The 22,648-nt window shown below is 41.8% G+C and overlaps 1 protein-coding gene and 1 pseudogene across 2 annotated transcripts in view; both read left to right on the forward strand.

Moving 5' to 3' along the window:
- ZMAT4 (zinc finger matrin-type 4) overlaps window positions 1–22,648 on the forward strand; it is a gene marked incomplete at both ends in the record, with an annotated part of 219,793 nt that overhangs the window by 148,168 nt on the left and 48,977 nt on the right. The window contains one exon of the mRNA XM_082608743.1: window positions 2,252–2,479. Within this exon, the coding sequence (XP_082464869.1) occupies window positions 2,252–2,479 (228 nt within the window). The remainder of the gene's footprint in view (window positions 1–2,251; window positions 2,480–22,648) is intronic.
- Window positions 12,776–20,662, forward strand: LOC309795866 (BAG family molecular chaperone regulator 1-like; annotated as a pseudogene). Its single transcript has 4 exons — window positions 12,776–12,816; window positions 18,181–18,263; window positions 19,356–19,621; window positions 19,845–20,662. The product of its transcript is annotated as a BAG family molecular chaperone regulator 1-like (transcript).

Below are 22,648 nucleotides of genomic sequence, written 5' to 3' on the forward strand. Positions count from 1 at the left end.
TGTGTAGTCTGAAGTGTAGTCTGAAGTCTGGGAGGGTTATACCTCTAGCTTTGTTCTTTTTTCTCAGAATTGCTTTGGCAAATTGGGGTCTTTTGTGCTTCCATATAAATGTTACGATTATTTGCTCAAGTTCAGTGAAAAATGTCCTGGGTATTTTGATAGAGATTGCATTAAATATGTAGATTGTTTTCAGCAATATGGCCATTTTAATAATCTTGATTCTTCTAAGCCAAAAGCATGGGATATCTTTTCATTTCTTTAAATCATCTTTGACTTCCTTCATTAATGTCTTATAGTTTTCAGCATATTGGTCTTTCACTTCCTTGGTTAAGTTTATTCCCAAGTATTTTTCTGATGTGATTTTATTTTATATATTTTTTACTTTTCTTTTTGATATTTCATTATTGGTGTACAGAAATGCAACAGATTTCTGTATATTAATTTTGTATCCTGCAACCTTGCTGAATTCATTTATTAGTTCTAATAGTTTTGGGGTGGAAACTTTAGGGTTCTCTATATAGAGTATCATGTCATCTGCAAATAGTGGCAGTTTTACCTCTTCCCTTACAATTTGGATACCTTCTATTTCCTTTTCTTGTCTAATTGCTGTGTCTAGGACTTCCAATACCATGTTAAATAGAAGCAGTGAGAGTGGGCATCCTTGTCTTGCTCCAGATTTTAGTGGGAAGGCTTTCAGCTTTTCACCATGGAGTATTGTGTTGGCTGTGGGTATATCAGTTATTCAATCTAAAAATAAAATCCACATAAAAGTGATTTGAAAGCTTAGTGAGTTGATCAGATGGTTCATTAATTTGTTATTGAGGTTCCAGATCTCAGCTTTTCCTTGGAATAACCCTAATTTTCATAGTCTTGCCAGCTGCACTCCACATCACAGAGGCAAAGAAAGAAACAGAAGGCACTGCTATATTGCATGATGACTAATGGGCCATGTGAGAGTTTAAATTTGTTTTCTTCTCCAGAAGTTTTGGAGCAGAATTTTTTTCTAAAATTAAATTATGTCCCATATAAAATACAAAGATAACTGAGGTCTAGAAAAAAAATCCCTTGGCTTATTAAGAAGTATGAAAAGAGTTCTTAGGGGTATTGAAAGGAATATTGGTTTTGTAAATTAAGGATTTGCTTGGAGTCCTGCATTTACCATAACTAGTTACCTTACCTTCAGTAAAACTTTGGCATCTCTGAAGTCCATCATCTGAGAAACAGGATAATAATCCAACTCATAGTTATTGAAAAGATGAAAGCAACTTGTATGTTGTAATACATTAAAAAGGTTATTTTTGTTTTCTGTTAGTAAACTCTTCCAAGTTAGATTCTCTTTTTTTTCCTGGACCCAAAATAACTGTAAGCTCACAATGAAATGTGTTAATAGCTGAGGCTGTGCAATCTCAAAATAGTGATAGTATGTCTTTTTCATTTAGATAGCAACATCTGCTCTATAGTGTTTGTCTTTTGTTCTTTTAAAAAAAATATTGTATTTTCAATGTCAATTTTAGCAGGTATGGGTTGACAGTAACCTCTCACAATAAACAGAAATAACTGAAAATAAAATTAGCATGATTTCGTCAGTTGGTACAATCCATGCAACTGACAGATCAGCTTCTATCACTTTGGCAAATCCTTTACTTACTAGTTTAATTCATTCATTCAGAATCTTTCAAGTCGTGATTGTTCAATGTTTACTTCAAGTTTTAGCTTTGATTAATAAATCACTCCCTTACCTCCGAGATTTTTGTGTGTGTGTGTGTGGTACGCGGGCCTCTCACTGTTGTGGCCTCTCCCGTTGCGGAGCACAGGCTCCGGACGCGCAGGCTCAGCGGCCATGGCTCACGGGCCCAGCCGCTCCGCGGCACGTGGGATCTTCCCGGACCAGGGCACGAACCCATGTCCCCTGCATCGGCAGGCGGACTCTCAATCACTGCGCCACCAGGGAAGCACCGAGATTTTATTTTTAAAAACCTTTCTTTCCTCCTAAAGGATGGTTTCCTGACCTATCAGATGGAACCATAACAAATTGCAAACTTTGATCGCAATAAGTTAGGAATTTTTAATTGTAGCCCGACTTCAAAAACAAAGGCTGGCAAAGATCATTTTTCCTGATCTCAGTAAATTCTTGGATTTTTTGAGCTCTAGAATGAACGGGAGACCCTTTCATCTTCAGCTGTTGAGGACACGTGCGCTCAGGAAGGGACTAATGTGGCTTGTGGTTCTATCTGGTTGTTTTTCTCCCCAGCAACGCCTCTGAACTCACTTAAACCTCCGAGAGTGGACACTGCTCCAGTGGTCTCATCTCCCTATCAAAGAAGAGATTCAGACAGATACTGTGGGCTCTGTGCAGCCTGGTTTAACAATCCTCTGATGGCCCAGCAGCATTATGACGGCAAGAAACACAAAAAGAATGCAGCAAGAGTTGCTTTGTTAGAACAGCTTGGGACAACTCTGGATACGGGGGAATTAAGAGGTAAGAGAAACTCTTCTGATTTCTGCCACAGAACTGGGCTTTCAGAGAAAGGACTGTGTTTTCATAAACTGGGATGATTCTTCCTATTGCTTTGCTTACTAAGGACAATTCTAGGATCCTCCAAAAGGAATAGAAGAAAAAGGAATGAACAGAAAACTAATTTTTTCCATCTCCTTTCTTTCAGAGTATTTGTGATTGCCATATTTTTATTGACTATGTTTCAGATCAAAACCACCCATTCATGAATCAGAGTTTTTCCTTCTGCTTTACCTTTAAACACCTTCTGGAATGAATGCTTTTGTACATGAGCAGTACAAGAGCAGATGCAAAAAAGGCCACATGGTGTGATCTTAATTTTAAACTTTTGTGCTTTTATGAATTCAGCCAAAACAAAGCAACACATGGGCTCCATTTCATGGATTAAATTAAGCCCAAGGCCTTTTCATGGGCATACCTAGGAAGCTGAGGTAAGACAGTGCTGTGGACCACTATAGAATCAATACCTGGCTCCCCCCATCCGCCATCTGATACGTATTTCTCGGTTGATGGAAACTATGGAGCATTTGAAGTTCATGGGAGGTTTTACAGAAGTTGCTGAGTGGGGACTTGGAAGTCATAGAGTGAGGATCAGTCCTATGGATTCCTGAGGAAGCCACATACCATTCTGTGGAACCTAATAGAATATTTCATCATCAACAACCATTTAAACATTTTTTGATCATCTAAACAGTTTTGATCAACTGATGTTGGCAGTGTAGAAGTAGAAATGCATTTTCTCAGAAAAATAATTCTGCAAAGGGTGCTCGACTATTCCTCAGATATTTTATGGTTTAGATATACTTTTAGGAGTTGGCCAGGACATCATCCATCATAAGAGCTGTAATAACAAAATTTACAAGTCAGTTCTGAGAACACAACCTGGGTTTGAGCTGGGTTTGGTATGTGGAGCCTGCGATTCTTATTACCCTTACCAGGCTATGAGCCTCCAAGGGAAAATAACCTGGTATAATTCTAGACCAAATAAGTGGGACAGAAAATCTTGCTGTGTGACCTGAGAGGAGGGACAGGTCACTTCTGATGATGTTGGTTGAGGAAGACTTCACCAAAGAAAAGGACTGGAGTTGGAACTAGAAGGGTGGGTGGTTTTTTAGCAGGTGAGAAGGCATCCCATGTGAGCAGAATCATATATGTTTAGGCAAAAGAGAGGAGAACATAAGCTGTCGCTGGTGAATAAACATTATCATGGAAGAATCCTATCATACAGCATAGATTCAAGACTGCAGGTCCATTAGGAGATCTATGGAGCTTGATGAGAGACTGATTTTTCCAAGATAATGATTAAAAACAGCAAATGAGAGCAAAGAGCAAAACCACTATTTTTGTGTAGGTTTTCTAGCTATAGAGAAACAACATGGAGCTTAATACTTCAGTGTGTTGGATAATCATGTTGCAAATGCTTTTGAATTGTTGGTACTATTGCTGTCTGCTGGGGAATTTCTTGTGTTCGCAGTCTCTGTCTTGTTAAAAATACAGGAGGAGTATTTTTTAGCTGAAGGCCTCCCCATGTCTCGCTGTTCCTGGCAGATAACAAGTCTGCTCGGCGACTCCTTCATGGCAGGCACTGAAGGAGAAAAATAGGGCTTTATTTATGTTTTGTGCCAGATATTATGACTTGTAGAAGAATTATTCCTAGAGCACATTCTTCTTGTCTGTTTTGAATTATCGGTGCTGCATCTTTTAGGTACAACCACATCTTAATGACTTGGGAGTCTGAATTCTGTAACATTTGAGTGGTTTGTCTTTTATCCCGAAGACAAAAAAGGCTGCTCTTGGACTTGATAACTCAATGTGATTCTGACTCAGTAGCACATGAAACGCGATTAGCATTGAATACAGCGTCCTTGAAACCGACCTTTTCACCCACCCCAGGTGACATCTTGTATATGTATTCAGGCATTAAATATTGCAGAAGTTTAGGGAATAAAGCAATGATGATAACCTAGCATGTTTTAAAACACACGCACGCGTGCACACACACACACACACACACAGTCTCCTGTTTCTGGAACGCTTCTAGTGCATGGTCCATCAATTAATAAAGGCAAAAATGCTAACCAGTAAATACAGGCATAACCATAACTTGTAAAAAACTGGTCTCAAGCAGCTGGAGGATGGCAGTGTCACAGGCTTCCTCTCCTTCTTAGCACTTCTCAGTTTTTTATTTTTTTATTTTATTTTATTTTTTTGGCCATGCAGCACATGGGGTCTTAGTTCCCCGACCAGGGATCGAACCGGTGTCCCCTGCAGTGGAAGCGTGGAGTTTTAACCACTGGACCGCCAGGGAAGTCCCAGCACTTCTCAGTAAAGCACTACATCATTTACCGGTTTATTATGGTTTTCCTGATTTCTCCCTACTCACCCTATATACTGTTAGCAACTTAAAAGCAGGAATCTATGTCTGCTTTGCCCATTGATGTGTTCAAAAACACCTAGAACAGTGATAGACACAGAGTAGGTACTCAGTAAAATTGCTGAATGAATGAATAAACAGAGAAATCAGAATTTTAAAATCACCTAAAATCCTGCATTTTTTAACATGGCAATCCTTTTCATTTCCAAAAGGATCCTGATTGAATAATTTTTACAAGAAATTATTTATGATTTTTTCTTCTAATTTAAAAAGACGATGTATATTTTATATATTGTGAAAGGCAGAGATATTAAGTGATATATAGTTCACTGAGTGTAACCCACACTCCTATCAAGATCCATAACTTTTCCATCATGACGTCATTCCCACATGCCCCCTCCCAGTCAATCCTGACTTCCCATTCCAGGGAACCACTTTTCTTATTTCTTTTCACCAAAATTTAGTTTTGCCTGCTCTAAAATTTCATATAATTGGCACAGAAAGTATGTATTTTTCTGTATCTAGCTTCTCATATTGTTTTTGAAATGTATCCATTTGTTGCATAAAAAGCAGAGTAGTAGCCCCTTGCCCTTTATCACTGAGTGGTTTTCTTCTAGACAGAAATCCCACAATATGTCTAGCCATTCTCCTCTTGACTTTTTCGGTGCTATTTTTTTTTTTTTTTTTTTTTTGGCGGTACGCGGGCCTCTCACTGTTGTGACCTCTCCCGTTGCACAGCACAGGCTCCGGACGCACAGGCTCAGAGGCCATGGCTCACGGGCCCAGCCGCTCCACAGCATATGGGATCTTCCCGGACCGGGGCACGAACCCGTGTCCCCTGCATCGGCAGGCGGACTCTCAACCACTGCACCACCAGGGAAGCCCTTTGGTGGTATTTTGAATAAGGCTTTATGAACATTCTTTTTGTTGTTGTTGTTGACAGATGTTTTTACTTCTCTTGTTAAATACCTCAGAGTAGAATTGCTGGGTCATAGTCATAAGTTGCGTGTGTTTTTAACTGAACAAGAAACTGCCAAAATGTTTTCCAAAGTAGCTGCATTATTTTGCACACCCTAAAGCAACATATATGAATTCCATGTCCTCACCAACATTTGTTTTTATCAGTCTTTCAAATATTAGTCATTCTAGTGGGTGTAGGAGAGTATTTCGTTATGGCTATAATTTGTGTTTCCATGTTGACTAATTATGTCAAACACTTTAAAATGTTGGTCATTTGTATATCTTCCTTTGTGGAATGTCTGTTCATGTCTTTTGCCTATTTAAAAAAATTACATGTCTGCCTATTTATTTACTTTTTTTAAACATCCTTATTGGAGTATAATTGCTTTACAATGGTGTGTTAGTTTCTGCTTTATAACAAAGTGAATCAGCTATATGTATACATATATCCCCATATCTCCTCCCTCTTGCGTCTCCCTCCCACCCTCCCTATCCCACCCCTCTACGTGGTCACAAAGCACCAAGCTGATCTCCCTGTGCTATGTGGCTGCTTCCCACTAGCTATCTATTTTACATTAGGGAGTGTATATATGTCCATGCCACTCTCTCACTTCGTCCCAGCTTACCCTTCCCCTTCCCGGTATCCTCAAGTCCATTCTCTACATCTGCATCTTTATTCCTATCCTGCCCCTAGGTTTTTCAGAACCACTTCTTTTTTTTTTAGATTCCATATATATGTGTTAGCATACGGTATTTGTTTTTCTCTTTCTGACTTACTTCACTCTGTATGACAGACCCTAGGTCCATCCACCTCACTACAAATAACTCAATTTCATTCCTTTTTATGGCTGAGTAATATTCCATTGTATATATGTGCCACATCTTCTTTATCCATTCATCTGTTGATGGACATTTAACGTTGTTTCCACATCCTGGCTATTGTAAATAGAGCTGCAGTGAACATTGTGGTACATGTCTCTTTTTGAATTATGGTTTTCTCAGGGTATATGCCCAGTAGTGGGATTGCTGGGTTATATGGTAGTTCTATTTTTAGTTTTTTAAGGAACCTCCATACTGCTCTCCATAGTGGCTATATCAGTTTACATTCCCACCAACAGTACAAGAGGGTTCCTTTTTATCCACACCCTCCCCAGCATTTATTATAGATTTTTTCATGATGGCCATTCTGACCGGTGTGAGGTAATACCTCATTATAGCTTTGATTTGCGCTTCTCTAATGATTAGTGATGATGAGCATCCTTTCATGTGTTTGTTGGCAATCTGTATATCTTCTTTGGAGAAATGTCTGTTTAGGTCTTCTACCCATTTTTGGATTGGGTTGTTTGTTTTTTTGATATTGAGCTGCATGAGTTGCTTGTAAATTTTCGAGATTTATCCTTTGTCAGTTGCTTCATTTGCAAATATTTTCTCCCATTCTGAGGGTTGTCTGTTCATCTTGTTTATGGTTTCCTTTGCTGTGCAAAAGCTTTGAAGTTTCGTTAGGTCCCATTTGTTTACTTTTGTTTTTATTTCCATTTCTCTAGGAGGTGGATCAGACAGGATCTAGCTGTGATTTATGTCATAGAGTGTTCTGCCTATGTTTTCCTCTAAGAGTTTGATAGTGTCTGGCCTTACATTTAGGTCTTTAATCCATTTTGAGTTTATTTTTGTGTATGGTGCTAGGAATTGTTCTAATTTCATTCTTTTACATGTAGCTGTCCAGTTTTCCCAGCACCACTTATTGAAGAGGCTGTCTTTTCTCCATTGTATACTCTTGCCTCCTTTATCAAAGATAAGGTGACCATATGTGTGTGGGTTTATCTCTGGGCTTTCTATCCTGTTCCATTGATCTATATTTCTGCTTTTGTGCCAGTACCATACTTTATTGTTGAGTAATAGGTAGAAGGTTTTCATATATTATAGATACAAATCCTTTGTCAGGTATACCCATTGTGAATATTTTCTCCTAGACTATGACTTGGCTCTTCATTTTCTTAAATAATGTCTGGTAAGCAGACACTATTGAATTATGAAAGTATAATTTCTCTTTATTTTCTTTCATAATCATTGCTTTCTGTGTCCCGTCTAAAAAATCTTTGCCTACACTCATGATCAAAGATAATCTTGTATATTTTCTTCTACAAGTTTCATAATTTTAGCTTTTATATCTAGAATTATGATGTATCTCAAATTAATTTTTGTGTATGGTGTGAGGAAGGGGTTGAAATTCATTTTGTTTTTAGATATTTACCCAGTTGTTGCAGCAAATTTGTTGAAATTATTTTTTCTTTCCTCATTGGATTTTCTTGGCGCCTCTTTTGAAAATCTATTGATTGTGTGTGAGTCTATTTCTATACAATCTATTGTATTCCATTGATTTATTTGTCTATCTTTATGCCAGCACCACACTGTGTTTATTTATAGCATTAGAGAAGTTTTGATATTAGGTAGTGCAAGTTCTTCAGCTTTGTTTTTTTCTCAAGATTGTTTGGCTGTTCTATATCCTTCACATTTCTATATAAATGTTAGAATCAGTTTTTCAGTCTCTACGTAGAAAGTTTGGTGGAATACTGAATGGGACTTCATTTAATCTAAAGATCAATTTGGGGAGATTTATTTAAATGACTCACAGTATTGAATCTTACAATCCATGAACATCATATATCTCCCTATTTACTTGTTTCTTTAAGTTCTATCAGCACTATCACGTAGTTTTCAGTGTAACGATTTTACACATTATTAGTTGAATGTATCCTTGAGTACTTTGTGCTCTTTAACACTATTATAAATTATATTTTTTGAAATTTCATTTTTATGTGTTTCTTACTGACATATAGAAAATACAATTAATTTGTATACATTGACCTTGATTCCTGTGACCTACACATAACTTTCTACCTATTATTTGTATATAATTTAATAGCACAGAAAAACCTTGTACCTTTTGTATTTTTTTGGTATCCACACTATTTAGTCATTGGAAACTCTACAGAACCGTATTAGCTTTCTGGCCTTCCTTTGCTTCAAGTGGCAAATCAATTTTTTAAAAAGGAAGTTATTCTTGTAGATTAACAAGGGATTTTAAATGGGATTGGCCTAAATAGTTATTAATATGAATAACCTGGTTACTGACTCAAGTTTAGTGATATTTGTTCCAGAAAATAGATGACATCTGTCTCTATCTACTTCCAAGTTTTAGCTTAATAAGAAAAACGGCCACCTCTTTCTGAACATGGAGTCCAATGTAGAAAGCAAAGGAAGTTATTGAATTATGGAAGTATAAAATCCAACGGACAGAAAGTGCTTTAGAGGTTTTCTTTGTAGTTTAATTTCTTCTTGCTAGCATAAAACACAGATATAAGGCAATTTCTTATGTAGAGACAGGGAGAGTATAAATTATGAATTTAGAGCTCAGTGAAAATAGAATATTCATCTTGCAGACATTTATTATTTATTCTCTTAAAAGTGTTAGGATGAGAAAATGCACAGTTATTTCATTGTTTCGGAGGAAACGAAAACAGAGCAAAAGAATTCATTTGAAAATTTCATAATGTTTCTGAGCATCAGATGCAGACAATGCTGGAAAGGACATCAAACATCATGAATTATGCCCCTTGTTTTTACAGAGCAGGGTTCTGGGGCCCAGAGAAGTGGGGTAACTGTCCCCTTCTCAGTTATGGCTCCTGATTGGAGGTGCATCCATTTCCAATGACTCCTCATTGACTAACTAGAACTCTGATGATTAACTCTTTTGTTTCGAAACAGTTAAGTTTGGGAACTTACATATATTTTAGTATAAAACTCTTTTTGAATTCAAGTATAGAATGGGCACCGTTCAACTCTCAGCTTTCTGGGAATGAATGATTTACAGGGTACATCCTATACTTTAATAAAGAGTTTTCTCCACCTTCATGACTCCATCTCAGTTAGAGAGAATCTAGAAAAGGCAAAGAAATCATATTCACTTTTCCCAGGGGCCTGGGATTGAGAAGCAAAATTCTGTGAAGAGAAAGCTATTTCTAGAGAGTCTGCTAGAATTGATGACTCCCTCTGTAATGCAGCTTCTGCCTTTATTGGAGGGAATGGGGAATCATTTCCAGGGGTTACAGGAAGTTTACCTAGGACTTCAAATCATAAAAGTGGTATGTGCGTGAGAATGAGCAGACTTTCCTCAAAACAGGCAGAACACTGGAGTGAGAGAGATTTACTTTTTGAATTATTTCAGATGATAGTGGATTCCTCTTAATATTAGTTCGGCCTTTGCCCACGTGGCAGGCAGTAGACAGCTTGGTCCTATCATTCAGTGACCCTCCTCCACCTTCAGGTCACCTAAGGTACCTGTGCAGGGGACTTGGGCACTGGGGCTTCTCCAAGACCAGGGAAGGAAAGGTAGTCTAGGTTAAAAAACGAACAGTTTCCAAAGGCAACGGGTGCAGCTATTGCTGTGTGACAATTACCCCAAAACTTAGTGGCTTAAAAAATGGTAAACATTTATTATCTCTCAAAGTTCAGGGAGGAATTTGGGAGTGGCTTGGCTAGGTGATTCTGGCTTGAGGTTTCTTATCACTTTGCACCTGAGATGTCAGCCTGGGCTGCAGTTCTACTTCTAAAGGTGGCTCATTCCATTCTGGAAAACAGAGTAGTGGTGGCCGGTCATTGGTGGTGAAGGGAAGGGGTTGGCTACAGTAGGGCCATAAGAGGGCATTTGGGGATTGTGGAATTTGCCTGGACCTTGATATGGCTTCCTGGCTGTATGTGTTTGTCAAAACTCACATAACTGTATCCAAGGAGAGAGTGGGGAGAGTGGCATGTCAATTTCAAAAGCCAAATAAAAGAAGAAAGAAAATGTGGGGCTTCCCTGGTGGCACAGTGGTTGAGAGTCTGCCTGCCGATGCAGGGGACACGGGTTCGTGCCCCAGTCCGGGAAGATCCCACATGCCGTGGAGCGGCTGGGCCCGTGAGCCATGGCCACTGAGCCTGCGCGTCCAGAGCCTGTGCTCCGCAACGGGAGAGGCCACAACAGTGAGAGGCCCGCGTACCAAAAAAAAAAAAAAAAGTGAGTCACTCATATGTTGGTAGGAGGCCTCTGTTTTTCTCCTTGTGGGCCTCTCCCAGGAGTTTTGAAGGTGCTCGTGCTGTGGCCCTGGCTTCCTGCAGAGCCTCAGGTGAAAGCCATCTTTTTTAGGATGCTCCAAGGTCACATGGCCTTGCTTCCATCACCTTCTGTTGGTTAGAAGTCAATGCCAGTCCCTATTCAAGGGGTGGTTGGGAATTCAACTCCACCTTTGAAGAGGAGACCACCAGAGAACACGTGGACATTTTTAAACCACCACAATCAGAATGCAGGTGGACACCTGACCCATGTGACAAATACTGTGGTGTCATACCCTTTGTAGACTTTGGAGTGGAAAACATCTCATCCACAGGAGGCATTAATATATGCAATAAACACAAGTCAAGGATTTCATTTTAAAAATCTGATCGAGATTTCTGCCTATTCTCATGAGAACCAGGTCAACAGAAAATAGTTTCTCTGAGGTCCTCTGCCCAAGACTTGACGGATGTGACAGCGGGAATCGGCAAAGACAGGGCACACTTTCCCAGCTGAAGGTTGCTTGAGAATCTCCATTTGAGTTTTCAACAATCCTTCCTTCATCCGACAATCATTTTCCCTTAGGACATGGCCACTCCAATACGCTTGGGGATTCCAAAGTTTTGGGGAGCAAATTAATTGGAGTTAACAGTTTGCTCGTGGGCTCCTAATCTCCCTGTGAGATGATAGAAACAAATTCTGATCAGGTGACTCAAGGTCAAGATTTTAGAAACAGAAAGCTTGTTATGTGTTGATTTATTTCCTCTTTGATGCCTTCTTTGATTTTTTCATTTATTTTCCACTTCATTCCACTAACATTGAACTCCTACCTGGTACCAAGCGCAAAGTGCTGGAGATTCTACAGTGAATGAGAAGAGAAGTTTCCTATCGAGAAGAAGCAGGAAATAAACAAGCAAAATACATTTAGCCTGTGACAAGTGCTAATGGGAGGTGTGTTCCTTTAAATGGGAAAGTTAGTGACAACCACTCAGAGAAGCTGACATTTTGAACTGTGACCTGAAGGATCCTGACACGAAGCACCTGCCCCTTCGAGTAGAGGTGCTGGCAGGTGCAAAGGCCCTGTGGTGGGCAAAGGGCCTGAAGCTAATGAGAGGAGAGGGGTAAAAAGTGAGATTGTGATCTAGATGAGGTCACACTGCATAGATCCAAATAGGTCATGGGAAGAAGTTGTGATTTATTCTTGGGAAGAAGTTGTGACTTATTCTAAGTGCACCCAGGTATTTGCATCTCATTTTGTGAATCCAAATGTTCCACCTTTTCCCTACTTTAGGGCTTAGTTCATTTCCATTCTGGGTCACCAGCTCTTCCCTCTGTCCAAGAGCAGGTCCTGCTTCTGTCATTCCTGGGGACGCACCCTTTACCTGCTTCCTTTGTTCAGGGCTACATTTCTCAAATCACAAGCAGGTTTTTATGGTAGCAGCCCATTCTGGTCGGAGGTCCATCATTCATTCATAGTTTTCAGGACTAAGAAAAAGCTCTGGAGTTCCTTTAGTATGAAAGTCATACTGACCAAGGTTTCTTTAATAGTTTTGGGGGAGTGGGGGGCATGGGGGGAGAATTGAAATTTCTTGACAGTCTTGGGGAGGAAACCAAGCTCGGGAGGAGCATGTTGGTTCCTGAAAAACAGCAGGGGAGTTAGAAGGAGATGCATTAGGTGCATCCAGGCTTGTTGGGGCAGCTTATTCACAGGAAAATGGACCTAACAAATCCCCATTGAAGTCTTCATTTCAGAACAGAGGATTCTGGCCACTGATTGAGCCTTGTTTAAGTGAGCAAGTAAAAGAGCCCTGTGAAGGTGACAGTGGGCGTGGGAATGGAGGTGGAACTCCCAGATGGTGCGATCCGAGGCGTCAGGTGAACCTTGAAGGACACTGGAAGATGTGCAGGTCAGGCAGCTGAGTGGGACCACACTGCAGGCTGAGGACGGACTTCACGCAAAGGCCTGCGAGCTGGAGGGACAGCAGCGCCCCCTGGGGGAACTGTGTGGGGTGGCTGGAGCTTAAGGCCACTTTGGGGTTAATGGGAGAAGCACCTAGAGAAACAGATCATGGCGCCAGTTGAATACTTCCACTGAACCCTGAAGGTTATGGGGAGTAACTTAAAGATTTTTGGCAGGAAAGTTACACGTTGATATTTGTATTTATTTATTTATTTATTTATTTATTTATTTATTTATTTATTTATTTATTTTGCGGTACACGGCCTCTCACTGTTGTGGCCTCTCCCGTTGTGGAGCACAGGCTCCGGACGCGCGGGCTCAGCGGCCATGGCTCACGGGCCCAGCCGCTCCGCGCCCATGTGGGATCTTCCTGGACCGGGGCACGAACCCGCGTCCCCTGCGTCGGCAGGCGGACTGTCAACCACTGCACCACCAGGGAAGCCCTGATATTTGTATTTTTGAAAGAGATGTTTACAGACAGCAATGTGGAGCCTGGATTAGAAGGGAACTGGATGGGAAGCAGGGAGATTTATTGGGAGGCTACTAATTTAATCCAGTGAGAAATTATGCCAACTTGATCTAAAGAAAGTAGTAGCAGCAGGAATATCAGTAAAGGGAAAAAATGAGGAACAAATTGGATGTGAATTCAACAGAATTTGGTGGACAGTTGGTCCTCCAGAGCCCTTGACAGTTGCACCTTCCATGTACAGGCAGGGCCTGCCCATGACCGACTCTTAACTGCATACCCAGATACCGTCAGAACCTTCTGCTGAAGCACGAATCCCAGGGCTGGGCATTTGGTGTTATCTGTCCTGATACTTTTAACCCAGTCGTGGTCTTGTCAAAGTTTCTGGAGGGCAGGGTCCATACCTTCTTATTCTTTGTATCACCTACAGTATGAAGAACAACGTATCATTGATGGAAGGTCCTGAATGGATGCCCAGGATTTGAGTGGTCTCACTCCTGTTAACCAACTCCAGTTTTTCTGGTGCACTCAGAATTCTGGGTCTCAAACGGATGATTGAACATTTCCCAGTGCTGAATACTTGATAATAAATTACTATGTAACTAAGGTGTATTTTTATTCCATTTAATAAGTTAAAACAAAAGCCTTAGTTAATGAACTAAGGTTAATGAACTAATATTCCTTATAGGAATATTTTCAGTCTCTGAAAGCTGTATGTATTTTATCTAGTTGAGAATCAGCAGAAAATAGGACCTTGAAGCAGAGACGATAATTATAGAACAATTGAATGGTAGGGGAAGAGGTGCCAGAAGAAAATGCTCAGCTTAGCTCACACCTGGTTCTTTTTGCATTATTAGTTTTAATGTGTTTTGACACCTCAGCTGTTGCATCTAGACTTGCTCTGATGTTCAGAGCCCATATTCTGGGTTAGATAATTAAACTGCTTAAATGGCTCGTGTTCCTGTCATATTATTGGAATGGGAAAATAGGGTGACGTGGAAGAGATCATTTTCATTCATTCCTTCATTCATTCACTCGTACTTACTAAGTATCTATTATGTACCAGGCTCTGTGCCTAAAGATTTACGGAATATTGAAATGTCTGTGACTCATCATCCCATCTCAAAGCATTTAAAGTCTTGAGAAGAGCAGGGAGAGCAAAATAATACATTTATTGAAATAAATAGAACACAACATATGAAAAACTAAAATCAGAGCTTAACAGCCACTCCAGCATGATGCTTTGGGAATTGAAAGTAGGGAAACAATGACATCCAACCTGCAGTTAGCATCAGGACACATGGAAACTGATGACCAGTTTCTTTAGAGCAGAGGGTCGGCATGACTAAAAGTGTAGAGAGACGGCAGAAGTATGAGCACGATTAGCAACCCAGTTCCCTGGAGTTAGTGAGATAAAACTGAGAAGACAGATCAGAACCAAATTATAAATAGCCTTACGTGTCAGGCAAAGCTGAACTTTATTTGATAGCCACTGACATTTTTTGTTCTTTTTTTTTTTTTGAGTAGGATGATGACCGGTCTTATCTGTGCTTTAGGGGGATAGCTCTGTGATGGATTGTAATAGGGGGATTCAGGAGGCCAGGAGACTGGATAGAATGGATGCAGAGGCCTGTGTGAAGGCCTGGAGGGGCCCAAGGTCCAGCAGGGGGAGGGAAGAAATGGGACCAGTGAAAGATATACGTATTTCTCTTTGCTCTGTTCAGCAGACTTCCCCATGTCAGCCAAATGAAGAGAAGTCAGAGCATTCGAATTCTCAAAGACACCTTGGCGAGGCCTTGGGAACACTCATAGGAAAAATAGAAATTTAATGAGTAATATGGGTAATGACTTAAATTTCTGTTCACTCTCAAGTCCAACAAGAAATGTAGTTGATGAACATTCATGGCAGTCTGTTTACATCCTGTAGGGCCATTCTTTCTTCAGCCGAGACAGACTTTGGTCCATTATTGCTCTTCCTGAAGCTAATGAATGGAACACTGTCTGAAGAAGCTGGGTTAACTCTTCATCGTCACTGACTAGGTTCCAGAATGGACGAGCTTGGCTTTTCAAACGGAATCATTCTGTCTCCATTTATGCGTTTGTGGGCAAACTCATCAAACAGAGAACTACAAAGCCACTTGGATTTCTAATTTCAGAGTGGGCTAATACATTGGAAACAGCCTTGAGTTTGACACATGGAGACAGTGTCCTTGGTTTTGAGATGCTGACCAAGAAAAGGGCAAAAGCAACATCAAAACACACCCACCAAAAATCCAGGTTACTTAAGTGTTCTTTAGTTGCCAATTTTGGCTACATTGAGGAAGCTGACAGTATCATGTGAAGATGCTTTCCTTCCTCAGTGCTCTAAGGCTTTTCCTCAGTATTGATTGAAGGTCTCTATTGTTTAGTTTAAGCTCCAATAACAGAGGTCGTATTTTACAAGAGCTCAGCACGGTGTTTTCCTAAGGTTCTGGGAACAGATATCTGTCATGCTGGCTCTTAAATAGATGTGGGCTTTGGTAGTGGCTCTGTTAGTTGGGCTTTGTATTCAACAAAATAAGGGATGCTTTGGGAAAAGATGCAAAATCAGGAGAAACCTGTCTTTTAACAAGTGGGTAACTTTTCTTTGTTTCTAAAATTATAGCTTTAACTCCACGCAAAAGAGTAATCATAAGTGTCCATTTTTTTCAAAGCTGCTACCGATAGACCTAATTTTCTGCAATAGATGGGATTCTATAAAGTGGATTGTGAACTGAGATTAAGGTATACAAATGTCAGGTTTACTCAAAGGAGAGCCTACTGACTGATGTTTTTGTTCACTATCTTATTTTGACTAATATTTAATGAGCACTTAGCATATAACAAGCATTGTGATAAACCCTGGCGTATAAAGATGTCATTGCCCTGAAATATAAAAGACATCCTCCCATCTTCAAGAAGTCCACAGCAATATTTTGAAAAGCTGTTTACCTGAAAATCTCTGGTGTATCCTGCGTACATAAACATATAGAGATACAGGAAGGAAAACACACCCACAAAAGCATAGTGCGTTCTACACATTCAATCTGTTTTTCAAACAGCTTCTGCTACTGGCAATTATCATCTCATGTGAACAGTTCCCCAAGAAAATGGGGATTTTATAGTTGACGTTGATGTAAGGGAAGAAGCATTAGTCATCCTGGTAAATTGTGTCTGGAACCTTTGTATGGCTCTATGCCCAGGGTGGAAACTGCTACATGCAAATGGAGACAGTCAATCCTATAGGTGCTTTGCTCTAATGGAATCACTTGAAAGAAAGATCTCTTCATTTATTCATCCACTGGTTGTTCAGCGAATTCTTATTAGGTGATTATTATGTTTGTGTTATATGTTATCATGCTGGATATTGTGATGCAATAATGAACAAGACACAGTCCTTGACTTGAGGAAATTTCCACGCTTAATAGGAAAAGCTAGCATTTTAACTTTTCTTTTTTTTTTTTTTTTTTTTTTTTTTTGTGATACGCGGGCCTCTCACTGCTGTGGCCCCTCCCGCTGCGGAGCACAGGCTCCGGACGCGCAGGCTCAGCGGCCATGGCTCACGGGCCCAGTCGCTCCGCGGCATGTGGGATATTCCCGGACCGGGGCACGAACCCGTGTCCCTTGCATCAGCAAGTGGACTCTCAACCACTGTGCCACCAGGGAAGCCCCCATTTTAACATTATTTTTTAAATGTATTTAAAATTCCCAAATGACTTGCATGTCCTTACTGTATGAAATGGGAAAATTTTCCTTAAAATCTTGGAGAAAACATTTTCATTTAAACATATACAATAATAAAACTAAAGATTTCCTTAGAAATATGGAGGCTGGTGGTGTGCTGCCAGTAGAAACGTTATTTACCAAAACAGATCTTTTATTTGAAAGGTGTGTACGATGCCTCCATTAGCTAAGTGGGTTCTTAGACCTTGGTGATGAACAAAAATACGCCATAACTTGAGTTTGGAGTCTATTTTTGCAAAGTATGCCAATGTTACATTTACTAAAATAGCTAATGGACCAGTGGAGTGGCAGCATTGCTTTTCACCGATACCAGCTGGCTAACTGTGAACTGATTTGAAATGAGTTATCAAGCGCTGCTGTTCTGTAAATAAGAGTCTTGAGTTTTTATGCCGTTACGTGTGAAAGAGGGGCATCTATCGCTCACACGAGCCCTTTTTTTTGGTGGGAGCTGTGGTTTCACAAAGTCCTGGTGACTCATTAAGGTTTGGTATAATGGACTCAGAGACAGAAACCCTGGAGTTGGGTCCTGTCTCTGTTAAGTAGCTGGGAGATCTTGATGGGTCGCTTCACCTCTCTGGGCCTCCGTTTCCTCTCTTATACAATGAAGGTGTGGGGCTGGTCATCCACAATGTCTCTTTAGCATCACCATCCATCTAGTTTCCATCCCATCCGTCTGAACCACAGAGGAACACTTTATTGTAAGTCCACGTGCTTGGGGTGTGGACAGCTGAACCTCTGGAATAGGATCTGTTACAGATTGTCTAAGACCGGTTTTTATGATGAACTGACCCTACCTTGGACCCATAAGGAAGAGCTTTATTTTGCTCCCTCTCTATTCTTTTTGACCACCCATGGGCTTCTGCACTTGGGCCACAATGTAAAGACTTGATTCAGGTATGTAGTCTTAGCAAATAGCTTTTTCTTACTAGTTGGCTTGAGTCTGAACAAACTATATCTCTACTTGAAGCTCTAAGCAAACCAACACAGTTAGAACTCTGGAGGCACCCTGACTTATTCCCCTAAAACCTGAGATTTTCTGTCAACCCCCAAGGGTCAGTGCCAACTTCGTCATCTTACTCATCCCCTCATCTCATCTCTGTTCTGTAGCCTTCCCTCAATTTCAAGTGCACATCTGTAAGTTTCCAATTTTCAGCCCTTAGACATAAAAGTTCTTCAGTGGAGTCGGTGGTCATTGGCCTCTACAACACACGTGCACCCACACGTCCCCACACACACATACGTGATTACTGAGCACATATATCGTTTCTGATTGTCTCTCATTTTCTCCCAGTGTGGTTACTATTTGAATGGAATTCACGATTGTTGCACCCAATCATGGGGGTCCAATTCTATTAATAGTGGGATAACTCTTATCAGATCAACCCTCCCACTGATAAAGACTATAAACTCTGGACAGTATATAAAACTCATGTAAGTGAAAGCAATGAAGGACAAACATTCAGAAACACGTAAGAACTTGAGGGAATTGAATACTTGGAAGAAACAAACAACATTGAGTGAGTTTCCCAGTTTTCGTGGCTTTTTCCCTCAGGGCTGACCTCAGTCAGCATCAAGCTGATTGGCTAAATCTCAGATAAAAGCCCACACAGTCTTAACGGCCTGAAGAACCAGAGCAAAGAGCTCGTGAGGACAAGGGCACTAGAAAGTGGAGGAAAAATTCAAGAAAGAAAAGCCATAGAGCGGAAGCTTCAAATTCTGTGTTTATACTCTGCCTAAACTTCTTCCTGACACCTAAGCAACACCTCCAAGAGGCCAGCTCCAAATAACCTAGCAAAGGCGAAAAGGCCTGAGCACCCATTTCAGCTGCTACTCCCCACCCTCTGCTGTAACACACACACAACTGGGGAGCGTTTGAGTTCAGCTAAGTTCACTGCCTTCTTTAAAAATCAGTACTCTCTGGAGGAATATAAGAGAATCCAGAGTTTACACAGTGTATCATTTCACAATGTCTAGATAAGATACCAAGTTAATACACATGCCTATGAAGAAATAGGAAACTATGACCCATTTTTAAGAGAAAAAGCAGTCAGTGCAGACTAACACTGAGCTGATGCAGCTAATGGACATGCCTGAGGATGTGGAGGGAAATACAGTCATAGTGAGACAGGAAATAGAAAATCTACTCAGCCACAGGAACAAAAGAGAATCAAGTGGAAAATTTAGATCTGAAAAACAAAATATTCAAAATTAAAAAATGTACTGGAGGCGGGTCTGGCGGAGCGCGGCTGCGCGCCCCTCGGCCGGGCCCGGAGCTGCGCCAGTCGGTGCCCCCCGCCGAGCGCGGTCCGCCTCCCTCCCAGGGATCAGCCGTCCGGAGGGGGACCAGAGGGCATGCGGCATCCACCAGGGATGCCGCCGCCTCCTGCGATCGCAGCCCGCGGGTGAGGAAGAAAGCACGGCCTCCCTCGGCCCGGAGCGAGGAAAAGGCGGCGGCCGGGCTCCGCGTGACCGGCACCCACAGCAATGAGAAGCACGATCTGGGGGCTTCCCTGGTGGCGCAGTGGTTGAGAGTCCGCCTGCCGATGCAGGGGACACGGATTCGTGCCCTGGTCCGGGAAGATCCCACATGCCACGGAGCGGGCTGGGCCCGTGAGCCATGGCCGCTGAGCCTGCGCGTCCGGAGCCCGTGCTCCGCAGCGGGAGAGGCCACGACAGTGAGAGGCCCGCGTACCGCAAAAAAAAAAAAAAAAAAAGCACGATCTGCAAGTTACCCTGCAAGAGGGCTATAGTGAACCAATGGTCCAAGACCTGGTCCACATTGTTGCAGAGGCCACAGGGGTCCTGCGGCCTTTTCAGAAACTCATATTGAAGGGGAAATCTCTGAAGGAAATGGAGACGCCATTGTCAGCACTTGGAATACCAAACGGTGGCCGGGTCATGTGAACTGGGAAAAGGAACAATCCCGAGGAAGAAGTTGAACTAAAGAAGTTAAAAGACTTGCAGAAGTCTGTGGAGAAGATAGCTGAGCGACTGGAGGCGTTGAGTATAGAGCTTACTGGAATCCAGCAGGGTTTTCTGGCCAAGGATTTGCAAGCTGAAGCTCTCTGCAAACTCCATAGGCGAGCAGTGTATGAAGATCTTGGAAGAGATTGACACACTGATTCTGCCCGAAAATCCCCAAGACAGGAGAATGAAAAAGGAAGGGTTTGGGGGAAAGGATTCAGGCGTTCCTGGCTGAGTGCGGCGCAGGAGGGTGGAACATCTGCCAGGAGACGGAGCGACTGCAGTCCGTAAACTTGGCCCTGACTCCCCGAGGTGAGGCAGGGAAGGCGGGGCTGCCCCGGAGAACAGCTCCAGCAGCTCTGTCCTCTCTGGAACAGCAGTGACGCGCCTTCCCCGGGGCTGCTGGGGACAACTGGACGATTGCCAGTTTTCCTTCTCTTATACCCGCTCTCAGTCAACAAGTATTGTCTGTACGATCCTAGCGCCCCTGTCAGTTTCTCGTTCCGTCTCTGTATATCTGTGCTGTCCAGCAGCCCACCTTGTCAGGAGGGGACCTCCCCTGCCCAAGTCTTCCCGGCTTTTTTTTTTTTTTTTGGTACGCGGACCTCTCACTGTTGTGGCCTCTCCCGTTGCGGAGCACGGGCCCCGGACGCGCAGGCTCAGCGGCCATGGCTCACGGGTCCAGCCGCTCCGCGGCATGTGGGATCTTCCCAGACCGGGGCACGAACCCGTGTCCCCTGCATCGGCAGGCGGACTCTCAACCACTGCGCCACCAGGGAAGCCCCTTACTGTTGTCTTTTTGCCAACACACACACACACACACACACACACACACACACACACACACACTTCACTGGGGAGATACCTACTGAATTTTCAGATCTCGCCTTCAATGAGCATCTTCTAGGAAGCCGTCACAAGAATGCTTCCAGGCTGGGCGTCCTTCCTCAGCTCCCCATAGGACCCTGCACTATGGTTTCACTTCACAGCACTCCTCACAATGGTTGGCAATCACCTTTGCACATGTCTCTTTCCTCTAGGCTGAGAGCTATGTGATGGCAGAGACTTTGTACATAGTTTCATCACTGCAGTGTTAACACGTAACCCAGTGTTAACTGGCACTTGACATGCACTAAAGAAGTATTTGTTTAGTGAGTCGGTAAGTGCCCCCTGGGGTATTCCCCATTATGCTTGTCTCATGGATATAAAGGGCCCTGACATACTTCCAAAAGAATATGGTTTTCCAAGTGTTATTATAAATTGATTTTTACAGGCAGAGACTCCCTTGGTACGTGAACAGGTAATGTCACCCATCTATCGTCACTCATTATAAGGCAGCATTACTGGCCTCTTTTTTTTTTTTTTTTTCATTTCTAAATGAACACAGAAGGTAGAGTGCAGCTTCTGAACTGCTTGAGCCTAGTCCTAATGTAGCATGTGGCAAGTGCTTGGTTAAACAGACTGGGAAACCAGCCACAGAGAAATGGACAGGGATTCTAAAGCTGCCAGGAAATGTCTACCTGTGCCTCGCGGCTCAGAATAGAGTGTAATCTCAAAGGCATTTCCAAACAAGTTCCAAAACTTCCCCCCAGACAGTGACACACTCACCAAGACTCTTAACAGGAGAACAAGTATATAAGTTTTGACTTTGCTCATCCACGCCTTTATTTTCTCCAGAGAAAACTGTGGTGTCTCTCAAATATCTTTCCTTGGGAAACTAAGTCAGTCATCTTACTTTCGTGAAACACGGCCCGGATGTGAGGTTTCAGACCCACCAGAATGGAAATGGATCTTTACTCCTTCCAAACAGCAATGCTCTTCCTCTAAACCTGATAGTGTAGAGACGTCGCCTCCAATCCTCCTTCCTTAGATAAGGAAATGGAGACAATATTAATAGCCCTTCTCTCACAGATAGCTTTTACAGGAGAGAGGCTAAAACTGCCGCAGCATTGCCAGATTTTTCTCCTGAAGGAAGGACATGCTCGTGTATCAGGTTTAGAAGGAAAGTCTTTTATTTTCATACTGAATGGAGTGAGCTGGAAATATTTGTCCTGAAAAGATGACCCTTTTTGGCCAAGTGAGGGAAGTAGGAAAGCTGAATACACTGAAGTATTGATATGTGTTTTCTCTAGTCTTCTGGAAGCCACATTGATTGTGTATATGTACTACTTCTCAGCCATACTAATGAGGATGACTAAATGTTTAATATTTTTCCTACTCTGATATCTCAGGATAATTATTTTTGAATACCCTATATTATTTAATGCTCACCCACCATAACAGTAGGCTATATGGTGTAGGTATGATTTTTTAATGGCCCCTTGGTTTGCCAGATAAAATATAAGATGATCAGATAAATCTGAATTCCAGATAAACAACAAATACTTTTTAGTAGAAATATGCAATGAGTATGCAGTATTTGGGACATGCTGATCCTGAAAAATTATTTGTTGTTTATCCAAAATTCAAATTTAACCAAGCATCCTATATTTTCATTTGCTAAATTTGGTAAACTTAATGTCATGCCTAATTCTTCAGGCCAAAATATCTTTAAA

This window comes from Mesoplodon mirus, assembly GCF_964341445.2.
Source record: "Mesoplodon mirus genome assembly, chromosome: 20".
Classification (NCBI taxonomy): Eukaryota; Metazoa; Chordata; class Mammalia; order Artiodactyla; family Ziphiidae; genus Mesoplodon; species Mesoplodon mirus.